Source organism: Lissotriton helveticus, chromosome 1_1 (genome assembly GCF_964261635.1).
Source record: "Lissotriton helveticus chromosome 1_1, aLisHel1.1, whole genome shotgun sequence".
NCBI lineage: Eukaryota > Metazoa > Chordata > Amphibia > Caudata > Salamandridae > Lissotriton > Lissotriton helveticus.
In genome coordinates, this window is record NC_136057.1 from 676,186,240 (window position 1) to 676,203,325 (window position 17,086).

Here is a 17,086-nt window from a genome sequence, read left to right on the forward strand (position 1 = left end):
GCCTGGTACTTCTAACACTACTCTGCAGATAATGTGCTTGATGTTAACAGCCTGCACACTACACTTCTACCTGCACAGTTTGACCTAATATTGCCATTCTTACCATCTCATAATGTACCATTGTCAGCCAGTATTGCTAATGTAATGTGTATTATGGCATTCACACAACAAAAAAGCAATAAAAAGATTTAAAAAAAAAAAATCAAAGTCAGTGTGCCCTTTGAAGCTCCCTGTCTTGGAATGCTAATGTACTAACCATCCTGGTGAAGGAGGTGTAAACATCTCCTCACAGAGCAGGCATTGTTTCTGACCTCTGAGAGCGGCGCTCTTGCGTCCGAAGGGGTCAGAAACTCGTCTGTGGTGGCTTGCTGGACAGGACCAGTCAGTCAGCACACTAGAGGACTGGTAGGGTTCAGGGGTACCTCTAAGGTACCCTCTTGGTGCATGTATTAATAAATCCATCACTTGATACCAAACACCATGTGTTTTAGTGACTCTATAATGTAGCTGAGTAATTCGTTTTGATCAGTGCCCAGTACATAGTTTAAGATGGCTTCCCAGCTCACTTGTAATACCTAGTAATAGAACTAGAGATCCCAGGGGTATATCTGTTCATGCAGATATGTTCTCGCATAAAATATAATACATCCTGCCTTAGGGGTCAAAAGCCTGCTGTAGGGGCGACTTACTTCTATTAAATGCAGTGACATTGGCATGACACACAGGAGTGTCTGCGTTCCTTAGGGTGGCAAAATATATGCTGCAGCCCTTAGGGACCCTCTTTAGTAATCATTCTAGAACTACCAGGGGTACTATTTACCAGGGACTTACAGAGGTTCTAAAGTCTCCATGCCACTTGGGGTACAATTAAACATACCTTGATTTAAAGAAAGAGCACTTTCAGTGAGGTCTGGTTAGCAGGCCTCAGTGCATTGTCAGAGTCAAAAACCAGTATCTCGCAGCTAAAAAGAGGGCAAAAATTGGTTTGGGGGGAGAGGGTGGGGGGGGGGACGGACAACTGCAACGAAAACTCAGTTTCCTAGACATAAATTTCACAATAAAGTGTATGGCTTAAAAAGCACATGTTTGTCATAGCATTTGTGCTTACTTTTGGGTTATCATTGAGAATCACTTTCAGGAGTAGTTCCAAAAACATCATTGTAAAGGTGGATTTATTTGACACATTACCGTAAAGCATTCTGCATGGTAGATGGCAATTCCTTACCAGTAGAGAGTGCTGTCACTAAATATGTTTGTCCTGCTTAATTAGTAAGTATTTATAATTTTTATTTGGATGTTGCAGAACTTTAAGTCTTAAACTGATTCTAATGCATTGCAGTTTCAGAGAATGACCAGAGCTTTCAGATGACTATGACGGCTACTACTGAGTTACCAAACAATGACATCCGTGAAGAAACTATTACTCAAGTTGAGGTAATTGCAGCTACATATTTCCAACTACTTTAGAAGCATCCGTTTTAACAATAGGCACAGTGATTACGTTTGCTAGATATTTATTTTGTGTTTGATTTAATGGGAAATTTCTGACTGGTAAAGCTAAAGATTCTTGCAAAAAATATCAGTTATTGGCAGTTTTGATTGGGCATTTTTATTTAGAAACATTCAAACATAAAGCTGTACATGGAGGAATCAGGCATTCTCCTTTTGTAATTTTCTAAGCTTTCAGCCCGAGGTAAGATTATTTTGGATGCATTGTCAACATTCAGTGCAATTTAGTTTTGGTTGCATCACTATGGCTCTTTAGTTGAAAATCTGGGTATGACTAAAGTGGAAATGTCTTGCTCTGATGATTATACTTAAAATATGTTTTCTAATAGCTTGAATGAGCATGTAGCTTGGTAAAACATGAGCTTGGATAAATATGTTAATTTAAAACGGTTTACATTGAACAATGTAGAAATGTGGTCCTCATTCCACCCTAGATCTACTGAGTAGGACATCAATGAGCTTTTACAAATTTAATTGTCATGAAACTCATTGGAACAGAGTATAAATATTATAAGATTAAGAAAGAGAGATGCATAGAATTTAGGTTGGCTTTCTAATGAGTAAATGGGACCGAACCCCAATTCGGTGACTATCCATTGCATAGAAGAGATTGAGTCTAAACTGCCTGGCAGATAGTGAGTGATTCTTTCTTGTTCAAAATGTTGACTTATTCGGAGTCGAGATGCAAGTTTTGAGTGCCTTTGCTTGTGGCATGTGTAGCTGTACATACACATACTCTACATACTCCTGCCATCTAGTTTTGGGCTTGAATGTGTACAACTTGTTTTACTTTGACAAAGTCTTTGAGTCATGAAATAGGGCGACTCCTACTATGACTGATAATGCTCATCGGCTTCAATGTTAGGTTGTATTCTTCCGCCATGTGGTTTGGACGTGTTTCGATACAGCTCAGAGCCGACATGGCCTTTCTGTGCTGCTACTCCCAATGGTAAGAAATCGTTGTATTTTCTTGCAGTTGTTGCGTCTTCGTTGGTTCCGTGTCTGGGATCTCGCCAATGCCCATTTTAGGGCCTCTGCCCACTTGGGCCCTTCTCGTCGGTCTTCGTCCTCCAGAATGCACAGACAGTTATTGAAAGAATTCATTTTCAGTACTGTCTACAGTGCCACTTGAAGTACCCACAGGGCTCGAAAATTCCACTTGACCACTCGCATAGTCGAGCTAAAATTAACAAGGTCGAGCTGTTTTCAGGTCCTACTCGCCCTTTCTGGCTACTAGGAAAACAAACCAACTTTTGTCCTCTGCCTGTGAAAACGGAACAAATGTGACAAGATAACAAGATTTAAAGGCATTTTTATTGCTCACAAAGTTAATGAGCAATAAAGATGCCTTTAAATCTTGTTATCTTGTCACATTTGCTCGCTTTCAGAGACTGAGGTCAAGTAGGTTGCAGTTCGGTCGAGGACATTTTTTAAGGTACTAGTCCTGCAGGACTAGTACCATTTTTGGGATTTTTCGAGCCCTGACCCATTGACCAATTACAACTCATTCTGCAACCTCTGCTTGACGCTGGAGCACGATGTGGCCTCCTGCTCTGCCTGGCCTTCCAGTCCAAAAAAAAACCTTGGGTACCAACTCGATTGTGGAATTTCTTGAAGGCCCCACAACAAGATGATGATACCACCAACTTGTTCAGAGAGGCTGTCGAAGGACAAGTAGATACCGCCCGATCCACCAACCAACCTTTCAGCTCTGAGCCAAGTTCTCCTTTGGACTCTGAGACCAAAGACCAGCAGCCCCTGCCAGACCAACGTCCTAAGATGTTGACTGTGAGTAAGGTTCCACATCGATCCCGACAACAGGTCATTTACCACCCTTCAAGGAGTTGGGTGTTAAGCCCACAGCCCAGCAAGTTTCCGGTCCGAAATTGCCTCCCAGCCCTGGCCAGCACCATCAGGGAAATGTTGAAATGTTTCACCTGTAAAGGTTCGGAACATGAGAACTTGCAGTAATCACTATGCAAGTGCAAACTCCCATCTCCATCATCAGACTCTGACTCCATCTCCAGCACCAAAACAGCTTCACATGTCCAGGGCTTCTTTTGGGCCAATGGCTACCTCAATGCCATCAGACCCCTCGGTGCTGGCGCTGATCGGTTCTTCGGAGGCAAAACACCACTCTGCATAGAGACCTGATTCGAAGCCGAAACAGCCTTTGGCATCCAGTTGACCATTCAATGCTCATTCTTTGGGGAACTCCGAGGAGCAGAACCTCCTAATTCTGCAGTGCCTCCAGGCGGAGTTGGATAGAAGGCAAAAAACAGACTGTTTATCCTCCTGCAAATGGGCAAGATATCTGCTAAACCACTGCCAAATGTGCAGGAGATCCTGCCTCGTAAAAATGTATTTTTGAGGAGCAGCTTGCTTTGGAGCCTCGACCAACTCTCAAGAAACATCAAGATAGGGGCACCAGTCCTCTACCTTCTAGCCCCTCTCTACCTCCTCTTCCTCCTTCACCCCCCACCTTCGCCAGAGGGTTCCTCGCGCTCATCCTACAGAGAGAGTACTCCTCTACATATTCTAGACCCTTCTGAAGCTCCATCTGACCCTGATCCCAGAGATAAGCTCTGGGATGTTATGATTGTTCCCCCAGGTGACACGGATCCAGACTTGCACTCAAATAAAATATAACTAAATAATATTTTCATACGTTTCGTTTTCTGAGTTCAGTCTTTGAGTGTGTGATATCATTTTATGCCTGAGTGTGTACAATAAATGCTTAACACTAACCTCTGATAAAGCCTTACTGCTCGCCCACACTACCACAAATAAAGAGTAAGTTATCTGCTTTTATCTCTCCCTACCCTTGGGGTTTCACTGTACTTTGAATTTGGATTGGTGTCTAACATTCTGCTGTGCTTTCTCAACCTGTATTTCACTACATGTAGTGCCCCTTTCAATGGGCACTGAACATATACCTGACTCTACAGACTCCCGCTGCCTTGGATCTCGAACTGCTGATGAGCCCATTAGTTGCCCATTATCTAGACTGTTCCTTGTATTTGCTACCTCTACAAAATCTGAGTCTGGAGCAAGTGGCCAACGGGGGTTCTTGTGCATCGCCACATCGATTGCTAGATCAAGTTTTTTTTAAAGTATCTGCATCTGTTGGAGCTGAGGATCACGTATGTTTTTTGGAAGTTATGAACTGGGCCGCAGATCTGTCCATCTACATGGAAATAGATACCCTCATGGACTCCTTTGCCTCTGCAATGGCCGTTCATGCTGGGTTCCTCCGACACTCTGTAATTGAATATTTTTCTTCTCAAATGGTCATTTTTCTGTTGCTGAAACTTTTGATTTATCGGGCTAGCTTTGAGTTATCTGATTTTCTGATTTCTGACATTCCCTTTACGTGCTTCCTTCCTGACCAAGTGAAGGTTGTCATGTGTTCTACATAGGGCCCATTGAAGTTTTCCCTATGTTAGCCTAACTGTTCATGAGATAGGTTGCTTTAACTTTTTACGTGTTATTACATAAACACTTTTGCTTTTGTGCTGCATTTATATTTTCACACAGAACCTGCAGTTCTTTTCTCATTCTGTTCTTTCCTGGGATTTAATCTGAACAGTAGACAAGGTCAAACAACAATTTCCTTTATTATTGTATTCTGGTCACACACTTGTACCTACACCCAACACAGAAATGCAGCTGTTGTTTATGAACATGTGAACCATGTCCTATAGGTATCTACATCACTAACACACAGAAAGAAACCGATATTTCCTGAGAGAAGATCACGCCTGTATCTGAGATGTAATACATTCATCTGTGTATGCTAAGGTACGGGGTCTGCTACGAATCCCTGAGATCTTTACTGTATAATCAGTTTGCTTCTGTAGAAGTGGAAGGGGGTTAGGCTATTCTGTCTTATAATATGACAGGGCTTTTTAGGTCTCGGATAGCGCAAGACTGCGCACATGTTGGCGAGATTTAATGAGATTCAGTGCGTTTCACTAACGAGGTTAAGCCCCTCCCCTCTTTTCCATTGGCTGGCGTCACCGTTCATGCTAAACGTTGGCCAGCCATTGGAGAAGAGGTCCTAGTGGCGTTCTTCTTTCTCTTTAAGCCCCGTCCTTTTCAGACTGGGTTCCTTGATACTGCTGGCGTAAAAGCATTCTTATCTTCTTTATGGGTCCAACAGATGGCCCCATAAAGAAGATTAGGAACCTTTTACACCCTTTTTTTTCTTCCTTTAGTTGAGGGCTTGTTTGCGGCCGATCGAGATCTCGCGATATTTTAAAGTCGTCATGCCGCTCCTGGCGTGCTCCACTTTCTCTTCCTGCACAGCCTGAGATGAGTGAAACATGGTATCCTCGGTGTTGCTCTACTGTGTAATGAGGCACTGGGCACAAATAGAGCAGCAGCGTGTGTCCCTCCCGTGTGTCCCTCCTGGGTATGTATACTGTCTGTTTTACGCCGCCTGGTAATTTTAAAGACCACTGGCAGCAACTCAGCCTGCACGGGAACAAGTAATCGTGCATGGTACAGACTCTAGGTATTGCCATCCTGTGGACCACAGCGTGACCACATTGCTAACTAAAAGATTCATCCTGCCTGGGAGTAGCCACGGCGTCGACAAGGGTCCAGCCTGTCTCCCTGAGAGGCGGCACCTTTACACGAACGTCCGCCCCAGGAGCCGCTCCGTGGCTGCCGCAGCCCTGCCTCGCTGTGGAAATGCCGAGCCTGGCCAGACCCACCTGGGCAGCCTCCCTTGGCCCCCACTCCTGCAACCTCCGCCGCAAACCAGCGTCTCCCCTGGCAACATGCTTCCCAGGCAGGCAAGTCTGGCTAGGTGTAGGGAAGGTGATGTCGTAAAATGACTGTTGTAAACCAGGTGCGGTGGTGGAAGAGGGGGCGGAGGGAAGGAGGGAGGTCACTCCGGCAGCATTTAGACACCAGCCAGAGGATCATGGCGGATGACCTCCGGTGTAAGCGCAGAAAGCAGTTGAACCCCAGGCAGAATAACGGTGAGTGGGGTGATGGCCCGAGAGCGGCTGGGGGGCCCAGGGGGGTTCGCTAAAGGGCCTGGCCCGGCCAGAGTGAGGGAAAGTGAATGTAATGTGGCTGCTGCTGTACCGATAACTGCTCTTTCGCCGCCTAGTGGCTACCTCCTCTGGCCCATTATGCATCTTGTTAGCGTGGCGCTGACTCGTCCGCTCCCTTCTCCCCCACCGCAGTCGTGGACCACCCATGCCCTGTCCGCCACCCCTCCGGGATGGGGGAAACAGCCCCAAACTTGTTACCTGTCACCCCGTGGGCATCTCCTGCATCCCCAGGGCCCCCACTCGCCACACTTCACTGGCCTCATCGCAATTCCTTAGTCACCCCTGATCTCTTGTGGGGGTTCCCCCATCCCCTCCCTGCTCCATTCTAACTTCTTACCTGAGTGACAGAAGTGAATTGAGTGGGGAGTGCGACCCCCGCAGCCCCCATGTAAAAAAATCAGACTGTTGCTTTGCTGCAGTGCCTGATTTATTATTTTCCGTTAGTCGTCACCACAGATTGTTGTTGTAATTTTCTCCCAAGTGTTGCCTCCCCCCAAACTGACCCCCCTCTGATTTAGCTGCGCACCCTCTACTCATCCCCTGTGCGCATGTGATCGTGCAGACGTGCCCCCTTCGGGAGCCTTGCCCATTGTTTGGATGCTGTTTTGTGTGTGGAGGAGGTAGAGGGAAGGCTTGAAATGTGCCGGAGCCCCCTCTGCCCCCACCTGTGTGAGGTACCTGTTTCTCTGTGGATGAGTGGGAACGCCTGTGCAGAAGGGGGCCCCTTTCGTCTCTCGGAACAACTGGTGCAGTCTATATAAGAAATACATTTACATTTCACGTACCGCTCGCTCTCTCTTATTATAATCGTGGCACCAGCGCTTTACTTGTAACATTAAAAGTAAAAGCGCGAGTTCCGCGATTATACCAAAAGTAAAGAAATAGAAAAAACATCTATTTCTTGACTTGTGGTATAATCGCGGCACCCCCGCTTTACTTTTAAAATGTTACAAGTAAAGCAAGGGTGCCGAGTGCGAGCTAGTAACTGGGCAAATCTTAGGTCCGCCCAGATGCAGGTTATGACTGGCGAGGGAACCCATACCGTAGGATCAAACCATCAAGCATCAAACAGCCCAGGACAATCGAGCTCGGTGAGGACACAAGGTGCGCCGGACCACCGCTGCTGAGGCCGCAGACATTTACAGTCCCTGACGACTGCGCTTCCCGCGGATTTCACCGCCTTTAAAAGGAAGCAAAGAAAGACTTGTGAAGTTTCTGCCAATTACTGGGTGGAAATGTGTTACTTAAAAAAAGGACAGGCGCTTTGATTCCAAAAACCCATCCTTCCTATATTCTTTTTTACTGGCCCATTACTAGCATTTTCAGTTTTTTGTAATTCAAATATATTTTAATGCGACTCATTTGGGCCTGCGTCGCCAGTGCAAGCTTGCCGTTTCCGCACAGCCATTTGCGTTTGTTGCAGGCCTTGTCATCTTGGCGTGCAATTACCGGCGTTAGGCGGTTTGCCCGTCCCCAGAGCCCAGCGGGGGTCTGCTATAATTTGAGTGCAATGCCAGGCCCAACTATTGCGATCTGCTTCTCCTGCTGGGCACTAGTGCATTCAGTGGCCTTCCTCTCCAGCCCTATCTGGCTACCTCCGGCCACTATGTTAATAAAAGTTTGACAATCTTCTGTCGAGTTCTGAGAATGTTCTGAGCTTTCCCGTCATTAACTGGAATAATAATAATAATAATAATAATTTAAAAAAAAACAATTACAAAAGAACCAGTCTGAAGTGTGGTTCCAATTTGCTGCAATAGAAATGACTCCGCACCTATCATGCAGTGTGGAGATCACCGAGCATCTCTACTGTGCTGGCAGATCAATCCTTTGCATGGTCAGATTCTGTTCCAAAATGGTGGCGTAACGGAGTCATTGCAGGACCCTTTCACCAAATGGACGCTCCCGTGCCCAATGGAAGCTCTCCTTTGTCAATGTAAAGGATATGTGATGGACCACTAGCTACTCCATGCCCAGGGTCAGCTTCTTCAAAGACAAGCTTCGATAGTTTTCCCCTAGTGACGCGGCTACACCAAGTCACAAAAAAGACTTGCTATGTGTCAGTAATTTTGGCAGCCATGTTGAATGTTAGGCCGTCTTGCTTTCGACACTTCAGAACTGCACTACAAGTGGTAGTAGTAGACTTATTCTGTAAAAACACAAATATATATTTGAAAAAAGCAAAAAAGCTATTTACCATTTTGAAAAAAAGGAAATGTGGTCATAAGGCATGGTGCTTTCTAATATGTTAATAATTGTATTTAATTTACTGATATAATATCGTGTTTGTATCTGTATCGTGCTTTCATTCTCTCTCCCAATCAACTAATGGACTGCTCATGACCTCATAGCAAGAACTACATAAATTACAGTTTACCCATAGAGATGTGATCGCTAATGTCAATAGAAAACTATTTCAAATGTTGCAAGTCATGTCAACTGTGTCAATTACATCATCTCTCATTGCATGAACACTCCTTTTGGAAGTTGAGTTAGGGTTTTCATATTGTATGTATGAGTTTAGGTTTACATACTGAACCGTAACCAAGTAATATCCATTTTTTTGTGTGTGTGTGTGTGTGTGTGTTCATAGATGGGTGACCGTGGATACAAATACTTTGCATACTTTTGCCATCTACTACTGGGCTCAGATGTTTGCAATTTGTTTTCGTTCAAAGAAGTCTTGAGTCATAAGACCTGATGTGACTCCTTCATTTTTCCACAATGCACCAGTACAACCGCTCAACCTCAGATTGCTTTCTTCGGCCATCTGATATGAACGTCATGTACCGGTTCTGGTATTGATGTGTTTTTGCTGCATTCTTTAATACCTTGGGGAATGAGTGGAGGAAAACGATATAGAACGTACATCCTTTGAATTTTGTCCAACTTTCAACACCAAGTAGCCCTGGTCCAGACGCCACCACATATGTAATCAGGCAGTTACCACAGCATGACAAACACTCTTGTGACTCCTATCATCCCTTTTGATGAAAGAAAACACTTAGGTACCGTAGGGTGATGCTCTGGGTGCGTCACAAAATGCATTGCCAGGCATTGCCAGATCCCTTCACCCAGCCCTACCCTCCAGTCATCTTTGGGCCTAAAGGCCTCCTTTAGCCACAGGGAAAGCAGGCAAATCTGGCATCAAGCCCTTGAGGGGGGTTTAATCCTTGTAACTAACTCCTTCAAATGCCTTTGACGTCCCAAAGTAGGTTATGGAGGCATCTGCATCCTAAGCCCTCCGGACCGAAAACACTAACAGGCCCCACAGGTGACAGACATAGAAGGGTCAGTCACTAACTCGTTTTAAGAAGCATCCCTTGACTGAGACAGAGCACACTCCTGCGGAAGGTGGGTATTGAGCACCCTCCTCGACGTCAAGCAAGCCACCATTCAAGGGTGTTCTGCCATGCCAACTGTAAACTCCTAATCGACACAGAGTGCCCATCCTCAGAGCTGAAGTCGACTCAGAAAGCATAGTTACAGATGGCTTTGAAGCAGAGACCTGAGGACACCTTGATGCCAAGATCAGATACCACAGATGTCATCCTTGTATAACCCAAGACCCTCGATACCAGGCAGAAGAAAATCTTAACGCCCACTTTCACATCCCCACAAAGCATAGGTTAGCTTTTGAGGAGGAGTGGCCCTTCGAGCCGCCTACACCTGCTCGCCCAAAAGGGTTAGAGAAAGGGCTGAAAGTCCACCATCTGTTTCACATGTTTTGAGGTTCTCTCCACCAGAACCTTTTCCTCACCAGGTAGACGATCACTGTCCTCATACTACTCGCAGGAATCTGCGGGCTCCTTATTAGATCCCAACAGTCCATATTCCCTACAAGACCCATATTAAGAGCTCTTATAACCTCGGGATCTGGACAACTCCTGGGAGGAAAGGAGCATCAGCCATCCATACAATCCAGACATAGTGGACGTAAAGCCTCTCCACCTGACACCACTGCTTACCATGAGGTGATGTTAACCACAGTGTAAAAACGCATGTTGCGCAGGACAAGGACGATTTCCTATTGGAAACAGAGAGGATAATATAATGCTTCCATATGCTGCAGGGTGTGTCAAGGGCAGCTGTGGATAACTTTAAGAAGCCAGTAGGGGCGAAAGTTGCATGTAAACTGACTATGGTGCTGGGAAAGGGAATGCGCTTCCACCTGAGAAGAAGTGAAAGCACACAGGCGCTGCTGGCAAGCTCGTGGCAGTAGGGTCTGCTACCCAGTGGCACATTGCCAACTCCATAGGCCACCTCTCACACTGACCGACATTAGGAGAAGATGACAGAGTTTATCACACATCTCTCTGAGGCCCACAGGAAAACGGGGCAGGTCAAGATTATTAGCAACATGAACCTCAGTTGCTGTTTGGACATGCCAGAGTCTGCGGCCCGAAGCATCATTATAAGCATTCTGATACACTGGCACACATTGTTTCGGATCGCCAGGTTCCAGCTGGAAGAGCAACAGAACCTCCTTCATGTGCCTTTTGATGTGAGCATCTCTACCACCCCAAGGATGATGAGATGCTCGAAAAAATCAAGAGGGACATGACATTGCAAAGTCCCTGGGTGCACTCGGGTCTCTAGCTCCAGATCCCCTTTTTAGGTTTCGACCTGGCGAAAAGCAAATTTTTGTAACTGTATGGATGTTTCGTCCCGCCTCTGTTTCCCATTGGCTAGCTCCATAAATGGAGGCTAGCCATTGGGAAACAGAGGCGTCCGTCATTCACCGAGGCGATTCGTGGGCGTTCCTGGGATGTTTTTCTCATCCAGCCCCTTTTAGGACGTCAGTGCGGCGGTGGGCGGGGTTTATTTTTTTGGCTCGTCGAGGTTTCATTTGGTCATTCCGCGGCCGACTGCTGCCGGAGGAAGTCCAGGTCCAGGTGAGTGCTTTGATCGTTCCCGCCCCCCCTCCCGCTGTCCGTGCCTTTCCCGCTCGTCTTTTACTGATCGTTCCCGCCCCCCCTCCCGCTGTCAGTGCCTTCATCCCCCCCCCTCCCCTCCCGCTGTCTGTGCCTTTCCCGCTCGTATTTTACTTGTCTCGTGTATTACCATTAGTGACTGGAAGAGGCCGAGCGGCAGGAGAACCGGGGAGTGTTAGGATGGAGGCCAGAGGCGCGGCGGGGCCGAGGCGGAGGAGGCCCAGGGAGTACTGAAAGTAGGTCAAAGCCGGTAAGTGCTGCTACTCTACAAACGGGAGCATAATTGCCCGACCCAACCCCCCACCCCTCACCCCCCGTTTGGGTTCAAATGCCCTAGGATGTTTCATAGCCTAAGTCGCCACTGTCTCCTGCTGCCCGCAGTGCACGGCTTTACCAAGCACTTCTTCTGTGTAGATTTTCAGTCCGAACATTCCTAATTCTCTCAAAGTTCACGTTTGTAAAGTTGGTTTCAAAGGAATCTACTATAGAAGTAAACCCTTTATTTAATTCAGGCCGAAATGGAACACATGTTTTGAAAGATGAAATAGTTGTCGAGAAAAGTCTCAACCACATAAGTGATGAGTGTAGGTATATGCGTATTCCAGGTGGGTGAGAGTAGTAACTAATCGAGTTGAGTATGTCCGTGTCACGTTCCTGAACACTTTAGAAGTGGCTGGCGTGTGTTGCGATGGATTAATATATGCACTTCTGAAACCTGTGTTTCCCTGGCGGGACAACTCAACCTTTCATCATTCGGAAATTGAAAAAGAGTACCAGTCGGTTGGGCAAGTTATTGTAATTGCACCGGTTATTTATTCATCTTCTAGATTACCCAAGGCGTGAACGTGCGCTTTACTAATATAGGCGTTATGTTTTTGTCTGCGATCTATTTGTAATCCCATTTTATTCAGCCCTTTATTTCCCTCGGATAAAAAGATATGTTTGGGTATTCTGATGCAGGACGATAATCTATTATGGAAAGAAATCTCGCAACAGCACAAAGGGAGTGCTTTTTGTTAGGCTCAAGCTATCTGCCATATTTAAAATGTAATAATGGCCCTTTTTGACAGGTAAGAAAATCCCCAAACCGTCTGTTTATGTTGCAGTCTGGTAGGAAAGGGATATGGGCCTTTGGCAGAAGAAACATTGAAACCCTGGCTGTTTGCAGTGCGACCCCGAGCTGTCCGTGCTCCCTGGCTGTACATATGGTAGCAGCATGACAGGGAGTGTCCTTCAATGCACGAAAAGCAGAATTACAGCAGCTACCCAGACGCGGGGACTCCCACACTCTCCTCCCGGAACGGAGGCGGTAGTAGGGCTCGTAGTAACCCTGCTATCACAGGACTGAGACATTCCAAGTGCTCGAGCTTTAAAGCGCCACCCTGATTGCTTCAGTCCCGGGACTGTGGCACGTGACCCAGTTCTCACAGTGTACTTCTATTCTGAGCTGTACTATGCATGCGCCTGATGTACACCGCCATGTGGTCTTCAAGTAAAGAAACCACTGCCAGGATCCTGAAATACGTCCCTGCTCGAACCGGCTGCAAGCTCTACTGTGGGGGCGCTGCAAGATCAAACTCGGGTCTCCTAAAGCCCCTCTGGCGTGGCGGGAAGAGTCCTGTGAAATTGCATGCACCGTATTATCTGAACTGGCTATAACATTTGAGTGTTACAGAGGTCAGAGGTCCAGCCGTCGTAGTGTCATGGCGTCGATATTGCTACTACGAGTTTGCCCATTAGAGTCTGTGATGGCCCACCCTGGACTGGACTGCGACGGGGGTGGGGGGGGGGGATGTTTGCATCATACTACGCGTCTAGGCTGCTCGAGGTGTGCGTGCGGTTGGGGCTCTGGCGGGCTTTAGGGGTGCCTCACTGATGCGGTGCCACTCGGTTACATGGTATGGCTGGGATTTGGACACTCAGGTAAGCTAGTCATCAATTTGTTGCAGGGGCCTGTAGTGAACAGTGAATCGAGACGACAGACTGGACCACTCAACCTTTCATCCTTCCAAAGTAAATTCACTGAGCATGAGTTCAACAAACACCTGTCAGCATCAGGGGCGTAACGCAGGCCGCTGTGTGGGGATAGGAGGGGGGCCCAACTCTTCTGTTGGCCCCCCAACCCTTCAGGGGGCCGCATCCAGCCCAAGGCCTATGAACATCTTACCAAGGCGTCTCGACCGGCATCGCGTACTGCCCCAGTGCGCCCTGCCGTTCCTCCACTCTTGTGCCAGGTCTTCCCAGCTCCTTCGCCCACACCCAGAAGTTCTGTCACAAATACGACTCCTCTCCTCCCTCGTACACACAAACCCAGCAGTTTCACCACAGTTCTGCCTCCTCTCTCAAGGCCACCGAGTACAATCAACTATAGACAAACAGGCGTTTTTTTTCCTTTTAATGTATGTCCAGATTTGTGTCGCAATGTATGGAGGTGCAGTGTATGACTGGGCGTTCGAGACCAAGTGAGTTGGGAAGGGAGCATGTATTGTATTGCACAGTCTTGAATACACTACCTCCTACAGGGACGCCTGCTGACTCTCCTCTTGATACTCTTCTGCAGGAGTAAATGCACAAGCCAGTTTTCATCGTAGTGCAAAATGATAACTGAAATAGTTGCAATACAAATCGCATTTGCGAGGGATTAAGCTATTGCCATTGTAAATGACAATGCCATCTATTTATCTGTTTTCAAAACCAACACATAAATAAAAAGTTTGTCATTCACAATGCCAATAGCTCAAACTTTTCCAAAGGCGAAACCGTTGCATTGTAAATGCTTGTTAGAGAAGGGGGCCCAAAGTTGCAGAACTAAGGGCCATATGTACTAACCACTGATCGCAAATACTGGTCATATTTTTGTGATCTGTGATGTATTTTGCAAACTGACCTATGTACTACTAGGTTGATTCATAAAAGTTCTCAATCGTAGTGGGTTGCAATTTGACTTGCCTCATGAATATTTATGAGGTAGGTCACAAATTGTGACTGACTACGATTCACAGTCATCACAGCGATGGTGGCCTGCTGGGTTCAGCAGACCATCATGTCTGTGTTTGCTTTTAAATAAAGCAATAATTTTCTTTTTTGAATGTAGCCGGTTTTCCTTAAATGAAAACTGGATTTGTTTAAAACAAAAAAATTTTATTTCAAGAGTATGCAGTGATCCATTCCTGCATTACCTCCCGTCCCTCCCTCACCTTCCTTCAGTACAATTGAGGCTCCGCCTCCCACCCAGACCCACCCCCCAGCATAAAAACACTTCCCACCCCCACCTCCACCTGTGTTTTTCTGTCTCACTAGTGAGACTTACCCTTTAAGTTCCTCCGTGTGGCGGTGCCGGGGAGTCTTCGGTTTGGTTCTCTGCTACAGGGGCGCCCTCTGTAGAGTCTTCCTGGCGGTGTCTTCTCTCCTCATCTCCCTCGTGGTATGGGGCGGAGCGGTGGCTCAGGAATCCGCATCTGTGTCGGGCGGTCCTCCTGTGGCTGGGGCTGTGTTTCCGGGTCGGGCTGCGTGGCTGCCTCCTCCCGGTATGCTGTCTTTCCGAGGCCAGGTAGGACGGGGTTGTGCCCGTTTTTTGTTTGTTTTCCCGTTCCTGCTTGGGCGGTTCTCTTGCCCTGTGGTGCTGGCCTTGGTGCTGTACCTCGGCGGATCTTCTGGTGCCTTTGTTGGCACTGTGTTCGCTGGCAGGGGTTCGTTTTCTGCCTATGCTCTGTGATTCCTTTGGTGATGGCCTTGGCAGTTGTCTACCTCTGGGTCGCGTGGGGTTGTTGGGGGCGTGCTGTTGTCCTCTTCCTCTGCGGCTGAGTCTCCGGTACCCCTGGGGTGTCCTGGGCTCCGTGGGGGGTGTTCTGCCTCTCATGTCTGTGAATGGTGCTAGACTTGGTTGAGGCTGCTCTGTCCTGTGCTCTGGGGTTCAGTTGGTGCCTTATGCGTCCCTTCCTCGTCCGGCAGTTCCTGTGTGCGACTGGTTCCCATCTGGGTCCTTGGATGTCGTGGGTCCTTCTCCCACCTCTGGCGCTGCCTCTGGCTCCAGGGTGGTGGGCGTTCGGGACGTGGGTCGCTGGACTCCTGTGCTGGTCGGCAGGGTTTTCCTGTTTCCTACTGGGCAGGGACTGTGGGTTTCTTTCCTTGTTGTACCCGGCCCTCCCGGTTGGGCTTAACCTTTGGTCCCGGGGTGGGGGTTGGTGCTGTGGGAGTGCCTTACGTTGCTTGTACTTGTTGTATGTACTTGTGGCTTTGTCTGCTGTGGTAATGACCGGCTGACTGTTGCTTGTCGGTTGCCTATGGGGCCTTGCGCAGCGGTCTCTCCTCAGCCCTCAGTGTTCCTTCTGTACTGTGTTGGCCCTGAAGGGTTTCGGGTTTCTCTACATACTCAGTTTGTGTCTGGGGATTGCACTTCTGTGCTGCACGTCCCTCTCTTCCTCCAGTAGCTTTGCTTCTTGGTGGGGGTCGCCCCTAACCTCCCATTGTGCTGTCGGACTTTGTCCTGGCCACACTGTTTGGTGGGTCTGATGTTCTGCTTGGCTGCTGCCGTTGCGCTGGCTGGCCTGTTCTCTGCTTCTTCTGTGCCCTCTTTGATGCAGGGTTTCGTGGAGTTGGCGGCGGCAGTTCGTGGTTAGCCCTCTGCATGCCTTGCCTGGAATGGGGCATCCTGCCTTTCTCACGTGCCTTGCACTGGGGCCTCTCCGTCGTTCCCGCTGTGGGTGTCTCCTCCGACTTTCGGGTGGTTGCGGTTTTGACCGTTTTTTCGCCCTGGTTTGCTGCCTACTTGTCTGAGTCCCTTGCCCTGTTGGGTTCCTGTCACTGATGTCGGGTCGGGGTCCTGTCTGTGGGTGGTCGTCTTTGGCGTTTCCTCCTCAGTGGCAGTGGGATGTTTCTGTTGGCGGGGTCCTGTGTACCGTGGTTCATGGGTGCTGGGTCGGCTTGGTGCCGGTTCCTCCGGTTCGGAGAGGGTTCATCTGCCTCCGGTGCCCGTCTCCGGTTCCTACTGGGTGGCTCTGCTGGACTGGGTGTCCTGTTTGCTTGCCATGTGTTCCATCTGCTGGTTTCCTGTTGGTGGGGCTCGGGTCTGCGGCCCGCTCCATTCTGTTGCTGGGGCTGGGGTGTCCGACGACTTTGTGCCCGTCCTGGTTCTCCTGGGGGTCTGCTCCTGGATTCGGCCTGTTCCCTTCCGGGTGTTGGCCCTTCGGGCTGCCTTTCCGCAGGCTCTGCTTGGCGGTTTTTGGCGTGCCCTGAGTTTTGGGGGCGCTTCTCTCCGCTTCCCAGTCGCTTCTTCTTTTCTGCGTTTCCTGCGGTTCTCTGTGGTGGGGTACGCCCGTTGTCTGTGTTGTGTCCTTCCCCTTCGTCCTCAGGCCTAGGCCCTGGGTTTTCCCGCATGTTCGTACGCTCATGTGGCTCTCCTTCATGCGGCGGGGGTTTTCCTTCTCCCTTCTCTGGTCAGCCTCTTGCGGCATGCGGCTGGAGTGTCTTTTTTACTCGGTCTGCTCAGGGGGTTCTTGGTGGTTCTTCTGGTGATAGGGTTTTTGGTGGCCCGGGGAGTGTCTTCTCTGGTCTCCTCTCTGGGCCCGGTGTTTGTCG

General features: G+C 48.3%; 1 protein-coding gene across 3 annotated transcripts in view; it reads left to right on the plus strand.

Moving 5' to 3' along the window:
* The window catches only part of DMTF1 (cyclin D binding myb like transcription factor 1), a 517,741-nt gene that overhangs the window by 67,136 nt on the left and 433,519 nt on the right, over positions 1-17,086 (plus strand). For all 3 annotated transcript variants that reach the window (XM_078674193.1, XM_078674191.1, XM_078674190.1), the window contains exon 4: positions 1,340-1,434. In XM_078674193.1, coding sequence (XP_078530319.1) covers positions 1,340-1,434 — 95 coding nt within the window. The remainder of the gene's footprint in view (positions 1-1,339; positions 1,435-17,086) is intronic.